The sequence below is a fragment of the Alosa alosa genome, chromosome 12 (genome assembly GCF_017589495.1).
Source record: "Alosa alosa isolate M-15738 ecotype Scorff River chromosome 12, AALO_Geno_1.1, whole genome shotgun sequence".
Classification (NCBI taxonomy): domain Eukaryota; kingdom Metazoa; phylum Chordata; class Actinopteri; order Clupeiformes; family Clupeidae; genus Alosa; species Alosa alosa.
In genome coordinates, this window is record NC_063200.1 from 33,088,097 (window position 1) to 33,111,670 (window position 23,574).

Here is a 23,574-nt window from a genome sequence, read left to right on the forward strand (position 1 = left end):
GGGAAATATCCAATGTTTTCATACCTTGTCCAAGGTAGTGCACAATTTCACGCTTTTCAGCAGCAGAGAGATCCTTTTTCTTTCCCATATTGCTTGAAACCTTTGGCATGCTTAATAATGTGGAACATCCTAGTAGTTTTCCTTTGATTGGGCTCACCTGGCAAACAAATTATCACAGGTGTCTGAGAGAAATGTTTATGACCCTTAAATCCAATTTGCATAATAATTCATTAATAAACACAGTGTATTATGCTCCTTACATCTTCACTTCGACACTGAATATCTTGTTTGTGAAATAATAACAATTTTGACACAAGCATAAATCATTCTTTATCTTAACGTGCTGATCCCCTAGTGTAACAACCAAACCCGGCCTGGTGGACACTAATTACATTAATAATAGCAGTAGGCTGCTAACTAGTTCAAAAGTTTAACTACTTAATGAAGATATATTTATGCCTCATTTATGTTGCAATTGCATATAAACAACAATTCATGTCCATAGAAACAACAAGGTCACAAAGACATCATGTATTTCATACATGCTAACATTACATGTAGCCTAGCTGCCTGGCTAGGCTTACAATAAACTACAATGTCTGAAAATGCTAGCGGTTTCAAGCTTGAGTGTTGTTGTGTTCACATCATTTCAGAAAAGCAGGAGGGCGTTAGAGGTCGGTTTTTAACTGGCTGCAGCTTCAAGTTAAGAGGAGATACTGTAATGTTGACGCACCATATAACGTGTGTGTTTTTTCCCTCTTGACATACATGCTGTACGTGACATTGGGTGTGTGGCTACTTTTTTTTTTATCCTATCTTTGATTCCGAAATTTGAAATCGTGATGTAATTTCAATCGATATTCAACTTACAACCGAGATCGTGACAGCTTTATTAAAGGAATGGTTTGTTGTAAACACAACCTAGGGTCTATTTATGGAGGATAACAAATTCAAACTTTAGGGTAAAAAATAAAACTTTAAACATCTCTACAAAACACATCTGGTATTATTACCAATCACTTTAAGTTTACAAAACAGGTTAAAGTTTGTTTTTATGTGGCCTAGATCAAAGGTTACAGCATTTTGAAGATAATGACAAGTGGAGTGTCAGGTAGTATAGATTTGTGCTCTTGAAAAGCTGAAAGTAATTGTGGAAAATATTGCCAACTTTTTCATATTCTATTCTTGTTTTATGTTACACACATTTCCCTTGATATGGTTTTGACATGAAAATGAAGAAAAAAAATATCTAAAGGGGTTTTGACTCCGTTACCGTAACTCCTTTACCATAAAATGCTGTTTTTTCCGCCTCTCCCAATGGCATTAAGCCTAAAAGTGAAAATAATTTCCAAAAGAAAGTGCCATGATGTGACACTTGATTTAGTATATTTCATTTTAAATTTTTCATGCAAGTATAGGAAATATTCTTAGGTTAAAATGTGGTATATGGTAGCGGAGTTACAGCAAAGTCACAGAATTCTTTCTATATCTTCAGCCGAGATGTTCTGAACAGCCCCAAATTTGATGCGTATGGTCACGCTAAAAAGCCTCTGGGGGCATGCCAAGTTTCGTGAAATTCTGTCCATGGGGAGGCCATGAAATAAATGAATTTGTACGTGTACATCTAGTGACTGTACACCCATCAGCTTGTAGATGGTGGTGTTGAGTGAAGGGTTGCTGGTATGGGATGGTCCCAGATAGTTAAATCAGATTGGCAGATAGCGGACCGCTGGTGGTATGCCGCCGGTGGCGTGCCACTAGTGGTCCGCCGTTGGACCACCATCTCTTTAAATTTAACTTGTCATGAATATTAAGAAAAGTTAATACAATTATACATGGAGTATAACTGAACAAATGAAAATGATTTTAGACCAATAGTGGTAAATTATTGGGCAATATGTCTTCAACCCACCAGCGGACCGCCAGAGAACCGATGAGCAAAATGCCAGCGGACCGCCACCTATGCCCCCAATGGACCCACAGTGGTCCGCCAGCCTCTTGCTATCTGGGGTGACACTCACACAGGCACCCCCACACACACACACACACCCATTACACCTGACCATACACATACATAAGTCCCCCCACACATACCATTACATACACTAACAACCCCCTCCCCACACACACACACACACACAAACACATGCATACACAGGTGCCATACTATGTTAGCTTATGCCATAATGTTATTGTTTATTGTATATGGTTGGTGCCACTGGTTGCTCTTATCGCGTGTGTTTGGCTCTGTATACAGCCTTATAGGCTATAGCCCATGTGATTGTGAAACAATGTAAGTTGTTGAGTAATTCTAAGTTGATTCAATTAAACAGTCAAAAGACACATCATTGGTGGTCAGGGTCCGTGGATTATTTACTATCAAGTTCATTGAAGTTTGCGTAGCCCATGATGTTTCATGTAAATATTTTAAATATATTATGTATTATGTTTCATGTAAGCAAACATAGACCTATGGCACCACCCGTGTGCAACGGATTTTCTCTTTATAATAGGCATATGTCTATGCTGTTGCTATTAATAATGACAGGATCAGCATTTAAACTTAGCCCCCCTCCACACAAAATAACATCGCCCGCCCGCCGCCCGGCTCCCCCGGAGACCGTGGTATAACTCGCAGACTGGCCGGGATTAGTGTGTGCTTCACCTCACTGTGTGTTCACTGTGTGCTGAGTGTGTTTCACTAATTCACGGATTGGGATGAATGCAGAGACCAAATTTCCCTCACGGGATCAAAAGAGTATACTTACTTACTTACTTACTTACTTACTTACTTACTAAGAAACATTAGTGAAGTTAGCTAAGTAACATGGTTAGCATAGTTAACATTGTTAGCATTGCTAACATAGTTAGCATTATTAACATAATTGTTAGTAAACATTAGCTAAGTTAGCTAATTAAAATGGTTGATATTATTAGCATTGCTAACATAGTTAGCATAATTGCTAGCAAATAACATTAGCTAAGTTATCTGTTTTAACACTATATTTTACATATGTTTTACATTTTCATGCACTGATAATTCATTGAATTGCCTTTCTAGCTTATTTTGATGTATTTTTTAAGTGTTTGTGTAACAACTTGGCGAATACACAACACTGATGCACTGTACATGAAAGCCTATGGATTACATTTTCTGTTCATCATCATTTATTATATCAGTATTATATCAGTATATCTTTATTGCCATAGGCTCAGATGGCCCAGCAGTAAATTAGCTATAATTGAAGTAATCCTCAACTTCAAAACCTCAAAAAGCCTGCTTTTTATTCATGCTTGTAATTACTTTATTTATTACTTTGTTGTGCTACAAAATGGCAAAAAGCAGCCTGATAAGTTGACCTATATGCTTTTTTTTCTTTTTATAATAAAGATCCATGCAGTGTGATGCTTGCTTTGCTAAGAGCAGCAACTAACAACAAAAATTATTCTTGATAATATGTTAATTTGTCGAAACTTCAATAAAGAAATTTGTGGACTACTAGATTTTGTTTGCTTCTGTATACTGAATACTGACAGCACAATATGATGCATATAATGTATTTTTTACACAGCAATTAATACTCACATAATATCCTGGAGATTAAACTTATTTGTATTAATATATTAAGATGTTTAATATGTGTATATGTATATGTTTGCTCAGTTTAAGAGATGTTTACACAACAACAGTTTCAGGGACATATTAAGAGAGAGAGACTTTTATTAATGGAATATGTCTTCTCTCCTGTTGTCTCTGTTGAAGATGGAGGATGGCCAGACGCTGTTTGACTACAATGTGGGTCTTAATGACATTGTTCAGCTCCTAATTCGCTCCCAGACTGATGCTCCAGACAGTCCTACCCTTAAGGAATGTGAGGATATGGCCAGCGCTCCTTGTCCATCCACAGTCACACCTATTGTAATTCCAACTTCTCCTTCGGCTGTAGCCACAGTCAACAACAACAGCAGCAACAACAGCAGTAGTAACAGTCAGAGGAAGTCTGAGTCAGAGAAGTTTTGCGGTGGTCCGGTGGACAACCAGCCATCCACATCCAGCAAATCCTTCCTGATCGACCCTGGGATTGGGGTGTACAAGGTGAGATATTGAACAATGGATAGATACCTGTGCTATGATGAGTCTTATTGGTATTGATCATACCTTCATTTTTTTTCAAGGAAGCTTTCATCTGTCCTCTTGTTTGGGCTGTCATTAATAGCTCCTGAGTGGTCCCTATCAGTTTTAAAGGGGTGATAGAATGCAAAACCAAGTTTACCTTGGCATAGTTGAATAATGGCGGTTTGGTATGTAAAATAAACATACAGGGAACATCAATATCTCAACGAAGCTCAGAACTGACAAACTCTGGTGGTGTCTCTTGTTTGGCTCTGGTCTGTACCTTTGTAACGCCCTCAAATTACATGCACACCAGCCCACTTCCAGCTTCAGGCTCCTTGACTGGAAGTTTGATGACGCCGGACTTCAATAGGCTAGATGATCCAAGGCGGCCGTATTTGCAGATAAACATAATTTGTTTGGCTTTTTAATGCTTGGATTTTGTTAAACTAAGCTAGAAATAGACACTGTACATTATAAAAAGCCTTTATTGTAATCCTAAAACATGTGTAAGTAAACTTGTGTAAGCTATTTGACGTTGGATAGTTAGCAACCTCGCAAGCTAACGTTAGCAAGACGTCACGTTTTGAATGGACACGCCTTGTGAATCCAAACATCTTTACGACAACCTAAGACTACTAGTGCATTCCAAATAAAACTGTTTTAGCAATCGTGATCCCATCCTAAGGACACACAATGCATTTGGTGACCTTTGACCACTAAGGGGGCGCTAGAGTTTATGTATATGAGCTGATATCTCAGCAACGCTTTCACGTATCGAAACCAAATCTGGTACATGGACTCAGGACTGTACAGGACTCAGAATAAATTTGGTGTCTTTTGACCACTAGGGGCACTATAATTAGCAACACTTTCTCGTATCGACACCAAACTTGGTACGTGGACTCGTGACCACATCCTGAGGACGCACAATAAATTTGGTGGCCACTAGGTGGGTAGGAGTCATAGTTGATGACAAGTAACAGTTACAATGGCTGAACAGTTAAAAAGTTCAGTAGTTTAAAGGGTTACATTGTTTAACAGTGGATTATTGTAGTGAGGACTTTTATTTTGAAACAGTTTTTGGCAGAGGAAGCAGTTGAACAGGATGTGTAGTCTTAATAGGGCCAGTTTGTATGCTTAAAGCCTGAGACTGGCAGTTGATACAGGTGGCCTGAACACCTGCCATTGGATTCTAATTGCTTAATGGCCATATTATGATGTCACAATCGGCAATGTTAAGTCTATGGGGATTTTTAAAAAGTTTTTCTTTAATAGTTTAAAAAGTATAAAAGTTTCAAAGTTGAAAAGACATAGCAGCTTGGTCCGTTTGAATACCTACATTACAAAGTTTGAATGAAGTTTCTAAGTTAAACTGTTAGCATGGTTAGCATAGTTAGCATGTTAACATTGCTAACATTGTTAGCATTTTTAACAAAACTGTTAAAAATGATTAGCTAAGTTAGCTAAGTAACATGATTAGCATTGTTATCATGCTAGTTAGCATTTTTAGCAAAACTGCTAAAAATGATTAGCTAAGTTAGCTAAGTAACATGGTTAACATAGTTAACATGTTAACATTGTTAGCATGCTAGTTAGCATAGTTAGCATAAGTGCTAAGAAAACATTAGCTAAGTGCTATGCTAAAAAACAATAGCTAAGTTAGCTAAGTAACATGGTTAGCATAGTTAAAATTGTTAGCATAACTGCTAGCAAACATTAGAGCCATTCCAACTTTTAGTTATTGTCAAATATCTACCTATACACAGCCATTAAACTATTTGAATATCAACATTCATTGAACTTTCAGTCTTTCAACAACTTTTAAACGGTAGTTGAAATCTTATCTATCTATTAAACCAACAACTTTTAAACTATCTACATTCAACTTTTAAACGGTCTACTTTTAAACTATTATTAAACTATCTATCTATTAAACTAGCTGTCTATCAACAACTTTTAAACTATCTACATTCAACTTTTAAACGGTCTACTTTTAAACTATCAACTTTTATTAAGCTATGCAACCACCATGTCTATCCTAGCATCACCATAGTAACCATCTCTGTATTATCTATTTTAACTATACATGATATTTTACATCACAACTTTTACATTTTCATGCACTGGTAATTCCTTGGAATTGCATTTCTAGTTATTATTATTATTATTATTATTATTACAGTGCATGTTTCTCTTGAACAGTTTAACTTAGAAACTTCGTTCAAACTTTGTAACGTAGGTCTTCAAACGGACCAAGCTGCTATGTCTTTTCAACTTTGAAACTTTTATACTTTTTAAACTATTAACCCTTAAAGGAGGAATGTTGAGAAATGAACGTTAAAGAATATCTGGGTTCATTGAATTCAACATAGAATTTTAGAACCTTCAATTGTTGCGGAACTTAAAAGGTTCAAAAACCTACACCTTTAAGGGTTAAAGAAAAACTTTTTAAAAATCCCCATAGACTTAACATTGCCGATTGTGACATCATAATACGGCCGTTAAGCAATTAGAATCCTATGGCAGGTGTCCAGGCCACCTGCAGCCTCAGGCTTTAAGCATACAATCTGGGTCAATTAAGACTACACATCCTATTCAACTGTTTCCTCTGCCCAAAATTGTTTCAAAATAAAAGTCCTCACTACAATAATCCACTGTTAAACAACGTAACCCATTAAACTACTGAACTATCTACATTCAACTTTTAAACTATATACATTCACTAGCTGTCTATCAACAACTTTTAACTTGTCATCAACACTTTTCATAAACTATGACTCCTACCCACTGTAGCTAGTTAGCATGGTTAGCAAAGTTGCCATGTTAGCATTGCCAGCATTATTAACATTTTTAGCAAAACTGCTAAAAATGATTAGCTAGGTTAGCTAAGTAACATGGTTAGCATAGTTAACATGCTAACATGTTAACATGCTAGTTATCATAGTTAGCATAACTGCTAAAAATGATTAGCTAGGTTAGCTAAGTAACATGGTTAGCATAATTAGCATGTTAGCATGCTAGTTAGCATAGTTAGCATAACTACTAAAAATTATTAGATAAGTTAGCTAAGTAACATGGTTAACATATTTAACATGCTATTAACATAACTACTAAAATGATAAGCTAAGTTAACTAAGTCACATGGTTAATATAGTTAGCATGTTAGCATTGCTAGCATAGTTGGCATGTTTAATAAAACTGCTAGAAAATGTTTAGCAAAACTGTTTAGTTAGTTAAGTTAGCTAAGTAGCATGGTTAGCATGTTAGCATTGCTAGCACTACTATAAAACATTAGCTAAGTAGCAAGACTACTATAAAACATTTTCAGCTGGTAATTCCTTGGAATGGTTTTCTAGCAGAATTACAAATCTTTTAGCATTTTTCATGCACTGGTAATTCCTTGAATTGCATTTCTGGTTACAGTGCATGAAAATTTGTACTGTTCTTCCTAGGCAACAACAACTTCTTATTATTCCGTCTTTTCAACTTTTTCCATAATTTATTTCTCTTGAAAAAACTTTAACTTAGAAACTTCAAACAAACTTTTAAAATCCCCATATTCAAACTTAACATTTATGTCTTTTCAACTTTGAAATTTTTATACATCATATTAAAGAAAACTTTTTTAAAAATTAGACTTAACATTGCCGACAGACATCATAATATAAGCAATTAGAATCCCATGGCAGGTGTTCAGGCACCTGGATCAACTGCCAGTCTCAGGCTTTAAGCATACAAACTGGCCCTATTAAGACTACACATCCTGTTCAACTGCTTCCTCTGCCAAAACTGTTTCAAAATAAAAGTCCTCACTACAACATTTCACTGTTAAACAATTTAACCCTTTAAACCACTGAACTTTTATAACTGTTCAGCCATTCAGCTAACATAGTTAGCTTGTTAGCATTGTTAGCATAGTTAGCATGTTTAGCAAAACTGCTAGAAAATTTTAGCTAAGTTAGCTAAGTAGCATGGTTAGCATAATTAAAAATCTTAGCATAACTGCTAGCAAACTATAGAGCCATTCCAACTTTAAGTCAAATTATCAAATATCTACCTATACACATTCATTAAACTTCCAGTCTGTCAACAACTTTTAAACTATTTACCTTTAACTTTTAAACGGTCTACTTTTAAACTATCTATTAAACTAGCTGTCTATCAACAACTTTTAAACTATCTACTGGCTATCAACAACTTTTAAACTATCTACATTCAGCTTTTAAACAGTCTACTTTTAAACTATCAACTTTCATTAAGCTATGCAGCCACCATGTCTATCCTAGCATCACCGTAGTAACCATCTCTGTATTATCTATTTTAACTATACATGATATTTTTACATCACAACTTTAGCATTTTCATGCACTGGTAATTCCTTGGAATTGCATTTCTAGTTATTATTATTCCGTTTACCACTTTTTCCGTGCATAATTTCTCTTTGAACAGTTTAACTTAGAAACTTCATTTCAAACTTTTGTAGCGTAGGGTCTTCAAAGGGACCAAGCTGCTATGTCTTTTTCAACTTTGAAACTTTTATACTTTTTAAACTATTAAAGACAAACTTTTAAAAATCCCCATAGACTTAACATTGCCGATTATGACATCATAATAATGGCCATTAAGCAATTAGAATCCTATGGCAGGTGTTCAGGGCCACCTGCAGCCTCAGGCTTTAAGCATACAATCTGGGTCAATTAAGACTACACATCCTATTCAACTGTTTCCTCTGCCCAAAACTGTCTCAAAATAAAAGTCCTCACTACAATAATCCACTGTTAAACAATTTAACCCATTAAACTACTGAACTTTTTACATTCAACTTTTAAACGGTCTACTTTTAAACTATCTATCTATTAAACTAGCTGTCTATCAACAACTTTTAACTTGTCATCAACTATGTCAACACTTGTCATCAACTATGACTCCTACCCACTGTAGCTAGTTAGCATAGTTAACATTTTTAGCAAAACTGCTAGAAAACATTAGCTTAGTTAGCTAAGTCATATGGTTAGCATGGTTAACTATGTTAGCTAAGTAGCATGGTTAGCATAGTTAACATGTTAGCATTGCTAACATAGTTAACATTTTTAGCAAAACTACTAGACAACATTAGCTAAGTTAGCTAAGTAGCATGGTTAGCATAGTTAGCATGTTAGCATTTTAGTAAAACTGCTAGAAAACATTAGTTAAGTTAGCTAAGTAGCATGGTTAACATTGTTACCATAGTTAAAATTGTTAGCATAACTGCTAGCAAACATTAGAGCCATTCCAACTTTTAGTTATTGTCAAATATCTACCTATACACAGCCATTAAACTATTTGAATATCAACATTCATTAAACTTTCAGTCTGTCAACAACTTTTTAACTATTTACATTCAATTTTAAACTATCTACATTCAATTTTTAAGCAGTCTACTTAAACTATCATTAAACTATCTATCTATTAAACTAGCTGTCTATCAACAACTTTTTTAAACTATCTACATTCAACTTTTAAGCGGTCTACTTGTAAACTGTCATTAAACTATCTATCTATTAAACTAGCTGTCTATCAACAACTTTTTAAACTATCTACATTCAACTTTTTAAACGGTCTACTTTTAAACTACCATTAAACTATCTATCTATTAAACTAGCTGTCTATCAACAACTTTTAAACTATCTACATTCAACAGTCTACTTTTAAACTATCAACTTTTATTAAGCTATGCAACCACCACGTCTATCCTAGCATCACCATCGTAATCCATCTCATGTATTATCTATTTTAACTATACATGATATTTTTATTATCACAACTTTAGCATTTTCATGCACTGGTGATTCCTTTGGAATTGCATTTATAGTTATTATTATTCGTTTAACTGCTTACTTTTTTCCGTGCTAATTTCTCTTGAACAGTTTAACTTAGAAACTTCATTTCAAACTTTGTAGCATTAGTCTTCAAATGGACCAAGCTGCTATGTCTTTTCAACTTTGAAACTTTTTATACTTTTAAACTGTAGGCAAACTTTTAAAATCCCCATAGGCTTAACATTGCGATTATGACATCATACACGCCCATTAAGCAATTAGAATCCTATGGCGGGTGTTCAGGCCACCTGCAGCCCAGGCTTTAAGCATACAATCTGGGTCAATTAAGACTACATCCTATTCAACTGTTTCCTCTGCCCAAAACTTGTCTCAAAATAAAGTCCTCACTACAATAATCCACTGTTAAACAATTTAACCCATTAAACTACTGAACTTTTTACATTCAACTTTTTAAACGGTCTACTTTAAACTATCTATCTATTAAACTAGCTGTCTATCAACAACTTTTAACTTGTCATCAAACTATGTCAACACTTGTCAACAACTATGACTCCTACCCATCTGTAGCTAGTTAGCATAGTTAACATTTTTAGCAAAACTGCTAGAAAACATTAGCCAGCTTGCTAAGTCATATGGTTAGCATGGTTAACTATGTTAGCTAAGTAGCATGGTTAGATAGTTAACAATGTTAGCATTACCAAATAGTTAACATTTTTAGCAAAACTACTAGACAACATTAGCTAAGTTAGCTAAAAAGCATGGTTAAAGATAGTTAGCATGTTAGCATTTTTGAAAAACTGCTAGAAAACATTTTGTTAAAGTTAGCTGGCAAAGATGGTTAAACATTGTTACTATAGTTAAAATTGTTAGCATAACTGCTAGCAAACATTAGAGCCATTCCAACTTTTAGTTATTGTCAAATATCTACCTATACACAGCCATTAAACTATTTGAATATCAACATTCATTAAACTTTCAGTCTGTCAACAACTTTTTAACTATTTACATTCAATTTTTAAGCAGTCTACTCTTAAACTATCATTAAACTATCTATCTATTAAACTAGCTGTCTATCAACAACTTTTAAACTATCTACATTCAACTTTTAAACGGTCTACTTGTAAACTGTCATTAAACTATCTATCTATTAAACTAGCTGTCTATCAACAACTTTTAAACTATCTACATTCAACTTTTAAACGGTCTACTTTTAAACTACCATTAAACTATCTATCTATTAAACTAGCTGTCTATCAACAACTTTTAAACTATCTACATTCAACAGTCTACTTTTAAACTATCAACTTTTATTAAGCTATGCAACCACCACGTCTATCCTAGCATCACCATCGTAACCATCTCTGTATTATCTATTTTAACTATACATGATATTTTACATCACAACTTTAGCATTTTCATGCACTGGTGATTCCTTGGAATTGCATTTATAGTTATTATTATTATTATTATTATTATTATTATTATTATTATTATAGTGCATGAAAATGCACTGTACTGTTCTTCCTAGGCTTCTACTTATTACTTATAACTGCTTACTACTTTTTCCAGACGCTATTAAATTTGAACCGTTTAACTTAGAAACTTCATTCAAACTTTGTAACGTAGCTCTTCAAATGGACAAAGTTGCTATGCATTTCGTATTTGTAAACTTAATACTTTTTAAGATATTAATGAAAAACAAGCTTATTTTTTCCCTAACTTTCTTTTGGCCATTAAGATGTCCTAAAGGGCAGTTAATAACTGATTTGCACCTGTTCCAATTTCCATCTACTCAACTAAAGTGCGTTCATGCGTCTTCCAACAATAAATAAATAATAACTTCATAACTCTGCACTTAAAATTCTGTGCGGTTTTGAACCTGTCAGCCAAAGATACCTGCGATTACAATGCCTCAGTTTTGCTTTTTCATTTTTAACTAGGTGGCGCTATACATCAAATGAGTGGTTATGGGTTGGGTTGACATGGCCCCTTGAGACCAACATGCTAAAAAAATGTGGTCCTCCTAGACCCTACGGTTCTTGTGATATTACAGAAAACCGTGTCTGCCCTACCCTCCTTTTGGGGGGTCCAGTCCGCCGGGGGGTTGATGGATCAAAGTGAAAAACAATGGTTCCGTGTCATCCTTGTGGTGCTACATGCCCAAAAAGTTTCGTGTCCCCCGGTCTTTCAGTGTCCCATTTAATCCTGATCTGATGGATTATCGCTTGATGGAGAATGGAACAACCTTGTAGCACCCACACTTTATACTAACACCAAACGAAGATAGAATTTTACAATAGTAGGCCAATCATAGTTCATCAGACTCCTAAAGTAATTTTTTGGCATCATCACAGTGTAGGCTATAGCCTATCCCATCCATTGGAGATTAAACGTGATTCAGCACCAGTCATAAGTGAATATGTAATAGCACATACAGTATGTTTTGCTCAATTTAAGATGGCTATAGATTAACAAAATAACAACCTGGTTGGATGTGATGGCCTATGAAATTTAAAACGGGTCTAAAACTACAACCATGTTTGCGTGAATTGAATTGGTTGGAAGTGCAGAAGAAATGCTACATATTATTCTTTGAAAAAAGTAATTGGATCAACGGAATGGTATGATTCACAAGCGCAGTTGAATAGAGTCAACCAATGACAAAAAGTTTAGCAATCATGAAATATGTCAATATTACAATATAAAATATGTCAATATTATTATAATGTATTGTATTGCACTGTTTTCATACATATGCCGGATTACCTAATTAATCGCTGTAAACACTGCTCTTCCCATGTTTTTGCACGATACTTGATCTTACTATAAATACATTATTCATATTTTCGGGCCCTTTGTGTGAACCCTGTTTCGTTAAATGTGCTATAAAAATAAATTGACGTGATGTGACGTGATGGCAACACAGTGAAAGGTCCATTAGACCAGTGTTTCCTTAACTATGGGTCGCGGACCGGCACCGGTCCGCAACGTGGAGACTGCTGGTCTGCGGAGCCGCGGAGTGAAATTATGCTTTGTCTGATCATTTGCTGCGCAATTGATCAAGGACCCACGGACCGACAGAAAAAGAAAACAAACGTTTCTGCAGTCATGATGTATAGGTTTTAGGGGTGTAACGGTACACAGAAGTCACGGTTCGGTTCATACCTCGGTTCGGACATCACGGTTCGGTACGAGTTTGGTACAATGGAGGGAAAAGCAAAAAAAAAATGCAGAAAGCAATTTTTTTCCATGTCTCAGGCTATACCACTTAGTGTCATACAGTCTCTTCCCTGAGCTATCTGCAACAGCCTGAAGTGTGTAAGATGTAGGCTAAACAGTACAATAAGTACCCAGACTCCATCTGTAACTTGTAAACAAAATAAGACAATCAGCTATAAAACTGAAAATAGGCCTACAGCATCTCTTATTTCTGAAAGTGCAAATTACATAGAATAATGATTTTTAAAAATAGCAAGACCTTTAACATCTGTGTTTAGTTGTATATGGAAGGGTCTACAATTTGCCTCAATATTTTTCAGTGTGTGTACAGTAATAATCTAGCCTACTAACTGTGAAAATATCACACTATTTTGCCTTCTTTAAAAAAACGAAATTGCTCCTTTCATTTCATAAACAGACTACAACTAGAAGTCACGTGACTTTGCCCTTCGACGTTAACTCACCGTAGCATGGTTTGTTTATTAGCCTGGTTAGCGTTGTCACTTTCTTTTACTGTTTATGCACTTAACACTACCAGCTCCTCATGTGAGAAGTTACAAGTTACCCCAACATAAAGGTAATTACCACGCGATTTACATAGCTTTCTGTCATTACGAAATCATTTAATTTAAGCCATATGTTTTGGCCCTATTTGTATGTGTATCCAAAGGCTGCTGAAGTGCAGGGGAAGTTTTTTTCCCCTCGTTTCAGTGATTTGTAGCCTACATCATCTAAAATCATTGGCTCGGGGTCATGGTGCAAAGGACCCTAGGGTGAAATTACTTCGAACCATCGCTTTAACAGCGACATGTAGGTCTAGGCTAGCCTCAGACCTACCTTTGTTACAACCTGATGCAGCCATTAAAATGTGCGGTAGCCTACCGTAACATTAGCATAAGCGTCATGACTGTAACAGTTCTAAATCATGATAGCCTTGTTGATAAACGCGGTAATTTCTTGCTTACCGACCGCGGTAAGAAAACATCCATACCGTCCCAGCCCTATACAACACTCACTTATAAGAACATATAAAAAGCGTCAGCCTAATGTAATGTAATATCAGAATAAAACAGAGCAGTAAGAATAGTATGAAGAGCAGTAGGATATAGCTATGTATAAGTATAGTTACAGTATGTACATTTGTAAATAAATAAATAGACACGGTGAAATGGTGACACGGTGGGATAAAGTAGTGCAAATGTCAGTTGTACGGTTGTTGTTGTCCCTCTTAAGGTTGCCATGGTCATGGACACCTCAACAAGCACAGGCGAGTTACAATATACAATGAAGAGAGGAAAGGAATAGTGCAATATTGGTATAGTCTGAGGTTACAAATTTAAGTATAAATATAAATATAGTGCAAGGCAATTCAGTGCAATGATAATGTATGAGGTAGATGACCAGAACAGTGTTGACTGACAGTGTTGACTGTTCAGTGTAAGGCTGGGGGCTATTTCTGAGCATTCAACAGAGTGACTGCTTGGGGGAAGAAGCGGTCTTTGTATCGGCTGGTTTTGGCAAACAGTGCCCTGTATCGCCTACTAGAGGGAAGGAGGTTAAACAGTTTGTGACCAGGATGTGAGGGGTCTGCAGAGATTTTTGCTGCCCTTTTCCTGACCCTAGACCGGTACAGGTCCTGGATGGAGGGAAGGTCAGCTCCAATGATCCTCTCTGCAGCCCTAATTGTCCATTGCAGTTTGGCCCTGTCCCTTTAGCGGCTGACCCAAAACAGACAGTGATGGAGGTGCAGATGAAAGACTGAATGATGGCTAAATAGAAAGTGTTCAGCAGGCATGTTAAACCTCCTTGGCTGTCTCAGGAAGTATAACTTTTGCTGGGATTTTTTCTGGATAGTCAATGTGGGGAGACCATTTTAGGTCCTGTGAAATGGTTGATCCCAGAAACTTAAAGGAATCCACAGTAGACACTGTGTCGTTCTGGATGGTCATCTTCACCGTCTTTTTGGGTTTAAATCCAGATGTTTCTGACTGCACCATTGGACCAGCTGTTCTACCTCCTGTCATCACCAACCTAAATCAAACCCAATGACAGTGGTGTCATCTGCAAACTTCAGGAGTTTTACAGACGGGCTCTTTGAGGTGCAGTCATTAGTGTAAAAAGACAAGAGCAGTTGGGAGAGGACACACCCCTGTGGGGCGCCAGTACTGATGGACCGGGTTTTGGATGAGATGCTCCCCAGTCTGACATGCTGCTGCCTGTCAATCAGGAAGCTGATGATCCACTGACACTGAGAACTGAGTGACCTTCTGATGTAGGAGTTCAGGGATGATGGTGTTGAAGTCTACAAATAAAATCCTGGCATACGTCCTGGGGAGTCGAGGTGGTGCAGGATGTATTGCAGTCCCATATTGAAGGCATATCCGCCGACCTGTTTGCCCTATAGGCAAACTGCAGGGGGTCCAGCAGAGGTCCTGTTATGTCCTTCAGATGGTTCAACACCAGTCTTTCAAAAAAAATTTTTTGCCATGATTGGGCATCAGGTCAAAGAAGTTTGAGAAAGGCTGGTCTACGTGCCCACGGGTGACCTGGGTTCGAGTCCAATCAGGGTCATTTCCTGGTCGCACCCCATCTCTCTCTGCCGCTCACTTCCTGTTACGCTCTCTTCTGTCCTGTCCAATTAAAGGCATAAAAAGAACAAAAAATATATTTAAAAAAAGAATATAATGTTTTGCATGAGATGTTCATGTGTGACAAGTGTGTATGTTTGTTTTACACATTGCTTTTATTTAATTGTGATTGCCTTGGGTTATATTGCCTTAAGTAATACAAGGATTCAGTTGTCTTTTGTAGTGATTTTGTAGTTGCACTCTGAATTGGCCATTCGCTAAATCCCGCCCTCAGCCACCGTCTTTTACATGAAATAAAAGAAAGAAAGACATCGTACCACACTGAAAGCTAATATTTTGTCACTAGCAACTAGTGCTGCCACGATTAGTCGAAAATTATTCGACAGCAATTTTTTTTAGTCGACGAGTTGTTTTACTATTGACCGCCTATTTATTTTTGGTCTCAAACGGCTCATTGTAATGTTATTAACTCTATGTTATTAACTCTTGAGAAGAACAGTGACTGTCATTGGATGTTAAACAGGCTACTTAGACTTTGCAGTAATGTTTTAAACCCCACCATGCACGCAAGTGTAAACGCGAACAGCATAACTGTGCATACCTGCTTTCAGCGCGATTCATTATTAGGTAGAGCTAAGCGGGGGTAGCTAAGCTAAGCGTAGTAGGCTAGTCCAGACTGACTAATATGGTATTGTGGAAATTGCAATAAATGAAGTAAAGAGAGTGTCTCACGTTGACAAGGCAATGGTGTGTTGTTTGTTCATTCATACAAAAAACTTTAAAACGAACATGGCGCCGCCTGTGATATCAACAGTCAAGGTCTGCGTCATTAAAGAGACAGCGTCCCTATAACACAGAACGAGATAATACATTGACGAGTCGTGAGGAACGCATCTCAGATCGTAGCATTTCTCACAACACAGAACACACTTACCACAAGCATATGTAGTTACCTAAGGGGATCCATAAATTATGTCCATAGTGTCCATTACAGTATACTATAGCTTAATGGAAATGCAGATACTTATGCTTAGATTGTTAGTACATAATGTTTTTGAACAGTTTACTTAATGAGCTGCTAACAAAAGTAGGCTGATATATATTTTATGTTTTGGCCCTTCAGTTGAGTTCAAAATAAAATGGACACGAAATAACAAAAAAAATGTAAAAATTAAAAAAAAAACAATTGTCACTTTAGATTAATCCAAAAATTACTCGAAAGATTAGTCGTTAGAAAATTAGACTTTAGTAGCAGCACTACTAGCAACCTACATCTGTCCTGTCAAATACAGTTGCATTTTCAGCTCTGAACAAAACCGTTCATAAGTTATTTAAGCAGAAGTCGAATGCGTTTTTGTTTCATTCGTCCCTCCTGGCCAGGACGAATTAAACGGGTATGGGGGATGAAAGAAACAGTTTAAGATATGTACTTCCCACAACTTCAATATTTGGCAACATATCATGAATTGTACTTCAAATAGTGTTATTTTAGATAGATTGCTGACGGGCTATTAGTCTTGGTGAATGTCTGTTAACAACTTCCTGCCACACGTGAAGCACGTATCGTGGTTATGAAAATATCATGCAATATGCCATTTTTTTATAGTTAGAACAATACGTGTTCCCAATAGAACAAATGTCATGTTTCTATAGTGTAATATGTTATTTCACTGTGTTTTTAAGTGGCTTAGGGCACCACACTTCCAAATAAGTGCCCTTCATGACCCACAGGCCGTCAGTCTCCATAGGTTAACATGGCAAAACTCAAAAAGCTTGCCAGACCTCCCGTGCCTAGTTACGGGTTGCTAAGCCATGATTGGCCTGTGGTGTTTTTTGGCCGTGGCTTAGCGAAGGGTCAATTGTGAATTGGTAGCATGATGATTTAAATAACCTCTAGCCTATGTATTTCTTTTTGGTCAGATAAACGAGTTGGTGGACTGCAGAGACATCAGCATCGGTGCTTGGTTTGAGGCGACCATTGAGAATGTCACACATGCCTCTTCTGGACTGAATAGCAAGGCCAGTGTGGCCTCAACAGCTAAAAGTGGCAAAGCCAGTACAAGGACTAATGGCAAATTGGAGGCAGCACAGACCACAGTCAGCTTGGACAATAACTGCAACTCTATGATAAACTCGGACATTAGTGAGCCCTCAACCTCTCAGTCGGAATGCAGACTCATCCAGGATGAGCTCATCTACCAAATCAAATATGAGGAGTAAGTGTGGAGGCCTCTGTTTCTATTTCACCCGTCAGTTCTCTGGAAAGTGACAAGCAGGATATCTCCGCCAACACTGTCCACCCCTTGTCTGTCTCTTGACACATTCACTGATTCACTCTCACACATTCACTCACTCACTCTGACTGTCTGTATCTATGTTCTTTGAGTGGGGAAAGAATGGGGTATCATGGGATTGTAAGTACCTGCAAGGTAAGTACAAATCCTAAGGTCATTGGTGCATTATAAAAATGCACTGTGGGTTGTTGGGTATTGTTGTGATTTTATCAGTTTCTCCTATTATGATTTGGATTCTGTATTAATGCACCAAGCTTCATCACTAGGCCATTATGCATACAAAACTAGGTGCAGTATAACGTTTAAAATGTCATCTAAAATAATGCTTTATCTCAATGAATGTGTTCATCATTGAGATAAATAAAATAAAATAAGTAACAAATGAGTATTAATAATCACAGGCAACCGTGGCTGAGCCTCATTCACTTTCAGAAATTGAATTAAGCTCAGCTCTACAGCTAGGATAAAGACACACCCATTGGTCCCATTCTTGACATGCTAACAAGTCTAAATCTAGCCAACATTTTGGTGAGGGAAAAACTGGCTTGGTCATTTTCAAAAAAGGTCTTTGAATTCTCTCTCTTCTAGATAGAAAGATTGCCTGATTAATAATTGGATATAGATCAATAAATACAGTAGATGTTGGTAGATCAGTGGATGATAAATGGATACATAGTTATAAATAGATGTATGGATATGGTGGATGTAAATAGACAGATGGATGGATGGATGTTGGGAGATGGATGGGTGGATGTACATTGATGGATAGATAAATCGTTGGAATTCCAAACATGTGTAAAATGCACATTAAAATATAATGTGATAATCTGCGAATCTCAAACTCTTATTTTGCTACTAAAAGGACAACATATCAAATGTTGAAAGCACCAAATTTGTCAATTTAATGGAAAATATAAGCCATTTTGAATTTGATGTCACATCTCAAAAGTTAGGACGGGGGCATCTAAAGGCTGGAAAAATTGTGTCATGATAAAAGACAACAGGAACTAATTGGATTAACTGGCACCATGATTGGGTAAAAGGAGCATCCCAGTGAAGCAGACTCTCAGAAGTTACGATGCAGAGACGTTCATCACTCTGTAAACCTGTGTGGGCAAATAATGAAACAATGTAAGAATAATACTCTTCAATAGGAAATTGCAAAGCATATGGGGATTTCATCGTATATAGTACATAATATCACTGCAATATGTACAGAGAATCCAGAGAAATCTTTGCATCAAGGAACAGGGCTGAACAACAATATGAGATGGTCATGGTCTTTTGAGCCTCAGATGGCACTGCATTAAAGGTACACTATGCAAGATCTTGACCTTAATATAACTTTTACAAAGTCAATTTGATGGTAAACAAAGGTGTAATTGGCGAATCGTTCACCTAGCATAGGTATACAGCATAGACATAGTGAGTGACCGGGAAAACAGATCCGCTACCCAATCTGGCAAACTTACATAGTGCGTTTATAGCCGATAGAGGGCCGCAAAGCGAATGCAGAAGTGCCGTTCACCCTGTTATGAGTTGATGAACCACTGAAACGATTTTGAAAACATTATTAAGGTTTAAAAAACTCTTTGGTGTTGCTTTAAGTCACGAGAACGTTGCTACAACAGCAGAGTAAAATATAAATATATCGCGACTCTAGAGGGAGCTCTACAGTCGCCAAAAATACCTAAACCTGCATAGTGTACCTTTAAAACCAGACCTTTTTCTATAAAGATAACCATTGTATGGGCTTAGAAAAACTTCTGAGAACCATTGTCTATGGACACAGTTTAATGTTCTGTCCACAAATGCTAGTTTTAAACTCACGCAAGGAAGAAACCATATTGAGACATGGTACAGAAATGCTGCCATCTGATCTGGGCCTGTGCTCATTTAAGATGGACTGAAGTGAAAAACGGCCATATGGTCAGACCAATGAAAGCTTTTAATTATTTTGGGGAATGGACTCTACATCCTCTGGGCTAAGAGGAGGTACTATCCAATTTGTTATTAATGCACAGTTCAAAAGCCAGGAAAGGAATTTCACTCCAGTGCTCTTTGCTTTAAAAAAATCTTATTCAATCATTTTTTTCTTTACATAATTTTTTAAGACAAGATGTAACTTCATGGAAGTACAACATACTTTTGTCTTTCTGAAGTTTATTGGTGTATGCCAGTAGCCTAATTGCCTAATGTCTTGACAATAGTTTTTCCTATCAGTTTTCTGTTTTAAACTGACTGGCGCCACTCTGAAGAAGACGTATGGGCGTCGAAACGTTAGTCAGTTTGCACAAATAAGTCATTCAGCGGATCATTCCCGGAAACAAACATTTTTGCTTGGTTAGACAATGTTGTTGGTGGAACAAATTTAAGAAGTTCGCTGATCTTGACTCAAGCGACTTGAACGCCTTCAGCTCCTGCAGCGCGTGCGGATGTATGAACAAGACAGTTAGGCTGTACATACATGGCTGAAGTGTCCTTGACCTACACAATGAAGTTCAACCTGAATTAAATACACAAAATTGGTTAGAAGGATAATAACAGCTAGAGAACTTTTTCCTGAAGGAACTACAAGGACAAGCAAAGTGGTTGCTAGCAGAGGTGGGAGTAAGTCACACATGTGTAAGTCACAAGCAAGTCTCAAGTCTTAACCTTCAAGTCTCAAGCAAGTCCAAGTCATTTTTTGTGACAATCAAGCAAGTCAAGTCAAGTCATAGCTTGGGTCAAGCAAGTCAAGTCAAGTCATAGCCAAATCATACAAATTCATGATGATTTACCCACATTTTCATTTTAAAATAAGCTAAAATAGGCTAGTTATGAACTGCTGGAGTTTTATTTGTATCAAACAAATAGACATTGCATTCATTCAAGCCACATACATCTGAACGGTTTACAGAATAAGATCAAATGTATACTAATTAGGGATCGACCGATATGGTTTTTTCAGGGCCGATACCGATATCAATTATTACCAAAACAGGAGGCCGATAACCGATATGTAAAACGGATATGTCAGTTGTCAAAAAGGGGGGTAGATAGTAAAGGCTATATGCTGCAGAAATTTAATTAAAAATCATTTAATTATGTAAACTTTTCTTTCTTCTTTTGATACACAATTGTCAATCAACTTGCATCACTTTGCAAGTGTAAATCCTGTGTATCATGTTAATCCAAGAGCTGAGTGATGGCAATTATTATTTTCATAGAGTAGGCCTGCACAATGGGCTATGTGCTTGTTAAGGGACCTGTCACAAAGAGGATGCTTTGCCATCGTGTGTGTGAGTGCACGAGAGAGGGAGAGGAAGAGGTGCATGCGTGATGGCAAGTGTTACGGTTGAATAGTTTAACAAAAGTTTTAAAATAGTTCTTAGCCTATTTAAGCATGCAATTGTATCCATGTGTAGGCTATAAGCTACACTTTTGAGAGCCGGATTAAATTGGTTGGCCCTGGGTGCATGTAGTCTTTCAAAAAGGAGCAATTAGACTTTTTGACGTTCGCTATCGCATAATTTAGGACTTGTCTGTACTATGTCCGCCGAGGTGTCCCGTTATTCACAATTAACGAACGAGGCGGAGGCAGAGAACTCCCGACGCGCAGCACCCGAGTTTGTGGGCTAACTAGTAAACAGCATCAACGTGCATCAATCGGGAATTCGCTAAATGAAGGAAGTGGGTGCTTTACTTATTGATCCGGATCAAAGTGGTGTTTTTGTAACTATAGTGTAGATGATTGTGATTCACTGCAACTTCAGCAATGTAGGCTACCTTCCTTACCTTCGAAAAATAGCTCCGTAGGCTACAGCTGAAGCCCAGTCTGCCTCAGTGAGAATCCTAAACTTTGTCTGTGTTCAGTCTTCGATCCTGATTGGCTGCATTCGTGCTAACTAACAAATCAGACGGTGTAGTGGGCGGGACAATGCTCTTGACCACAGAGTAGCAAATGCAGGGAGTGAGAGACGCTTTTCATTTAAAACGATTTTGAAAACATTATTAAATAGCGCGTTTCATTTTTTATCCATTTCAATATCAGCTTATCGGTGGAAAAAACGACCGATACCGATTATTATAAAAATGCTAAATATCGGCCCTAATAATCGGCCAGGCCGATAATTGGTCGACCCCTAATACTAAAACAAATAAATGTATTTCAAGTAGACCTATTATAAAATAGCCTATTATTGTTTCAATATGCCTCAAATATTAGGCTATATCAGTGTTTCTCAAAGTGTGGTCTGGGGACCACTGGTGGTCCGCAAGCTATCCCAAGTGTCTGCGAGCAGACGTGGTAAAATATAATTCTTGAATTTCCCCTTGAGGATCAATAAAGGATCTATCTATCTATCTATCTATCTATAATATAGACGAGTTGTTTGCAATATGTAAATCCAAACAGTTCTGCAACACTGTCTATGTAAGATACGCCAGTTTAAATCATATGAATCCTCTGACACAATAAGCAAAGTGCAAAGACAATAAGCAAGGTGGTTCAGTGAGTAGGCTTATTGTGTAGGCTAATATACTGTTGAAGTGGGTCTAATCTTTTTTTTTTTAGCTAGGTGGTCCATGGGTTTCTTTTTTATTAGTTAAGTAGTCTTTCGTCTGAAAAAGTTTGAGAAACACTGGGCTACATCAAATCATAAAAAAATATATTCAAACAGTTCAAGTTACACCTGTCCTGACCGGTCACATCTCCAGGGACCCAATAATGTTGAGAAGTAATCAATTAAAAAAAAGTAATCAATTAATCAAACGCTGCCGCCGACGTCACTGCCAAACTTTTGACAATGGGTTTTAGGAGGATTTAGGACTGTCAATGCTATATAATTATACATAAGCCTAACATATGAAGTAAGCTACTTTTCTATGTTGATTGCTGGCAGTTAGCTAGGCCTTACTGTTGTTACTACTAGACTGTAACGTATGGAACAGGGACGTGTTTATGAGGGAGGGAGAAAGAGAGGCGCTTACTTTAGGTCACATTGGCAACATTTTCGCTAGCATATCAAGATTAAACTTAGACAAGAAAATGTTTCACTTTGCCATTTCACACATTTTAACCTAATATGGCGTTCACTAAAAAGCATAATAGATTCAAAGCCAACTCTTAACATGCCTCAAATTTGACATTAGGTTTCTAACACGACTAACTTCTGACGGATGAAAATCAACGTGGTGGTGGTTATGTCGCTAATTTGCGCACTTGCAGACTTTTCATTTCTCCTTTTGAGTTGTCAGATACATCATCTGTGTAGCCAAATATGTTTTGGTTTAAACGTAGAGCCTTCCATATTTGCAAGTTAGCCTACCTCTGTCTGTCTCATTTGATCTGGCACTTGCTGTTGGTCTGTCGCGTCACTTGATAACAATGACAGGTTCGCTCGCGTGATGCATGCAACAGCACCTAAGCAGATTTTCTAAAATCGTAAAGTTAACTCCTTAATATCTATGGAAAAATAAAAAGTCAAGTCATTCCAAGTCATTTGTCTCAAGTCTAAGTCAAGTCTCAAGTCATGAATAGCAAGTCAAAGTCTTTT

At 37.0% G+C, this 23,574-nt stretch overlaps 1 protein-coding gene across 1 annotated transcript in view; it reads left to right on the forward strand.

The window, feature by feature from the left end:
• LOC125304162 (E3 ubiquitin-protein ligase UHRF2-like) overlaps window positions 1-23,574 on the forward strand; it is a 149,349-nt gene that overhangs the window by 17,310 nt on the left and 108,465 nt on the right. Inside the window, exons 2-3 of the mRNA XM_048258228.1 lie at window positions 3,764-4,096; window positions 17,664-17,959. Of these exons, the coding sequence (XP_048114185.1) occupies window positions 3,764-4,096; window positions 17,664-17,959 (629 nt within the window). The remainder of the gene's footprint in view (window positions 1-3,763; window positions 4,097-17,663; window positions 17,960-23,574) is intronic.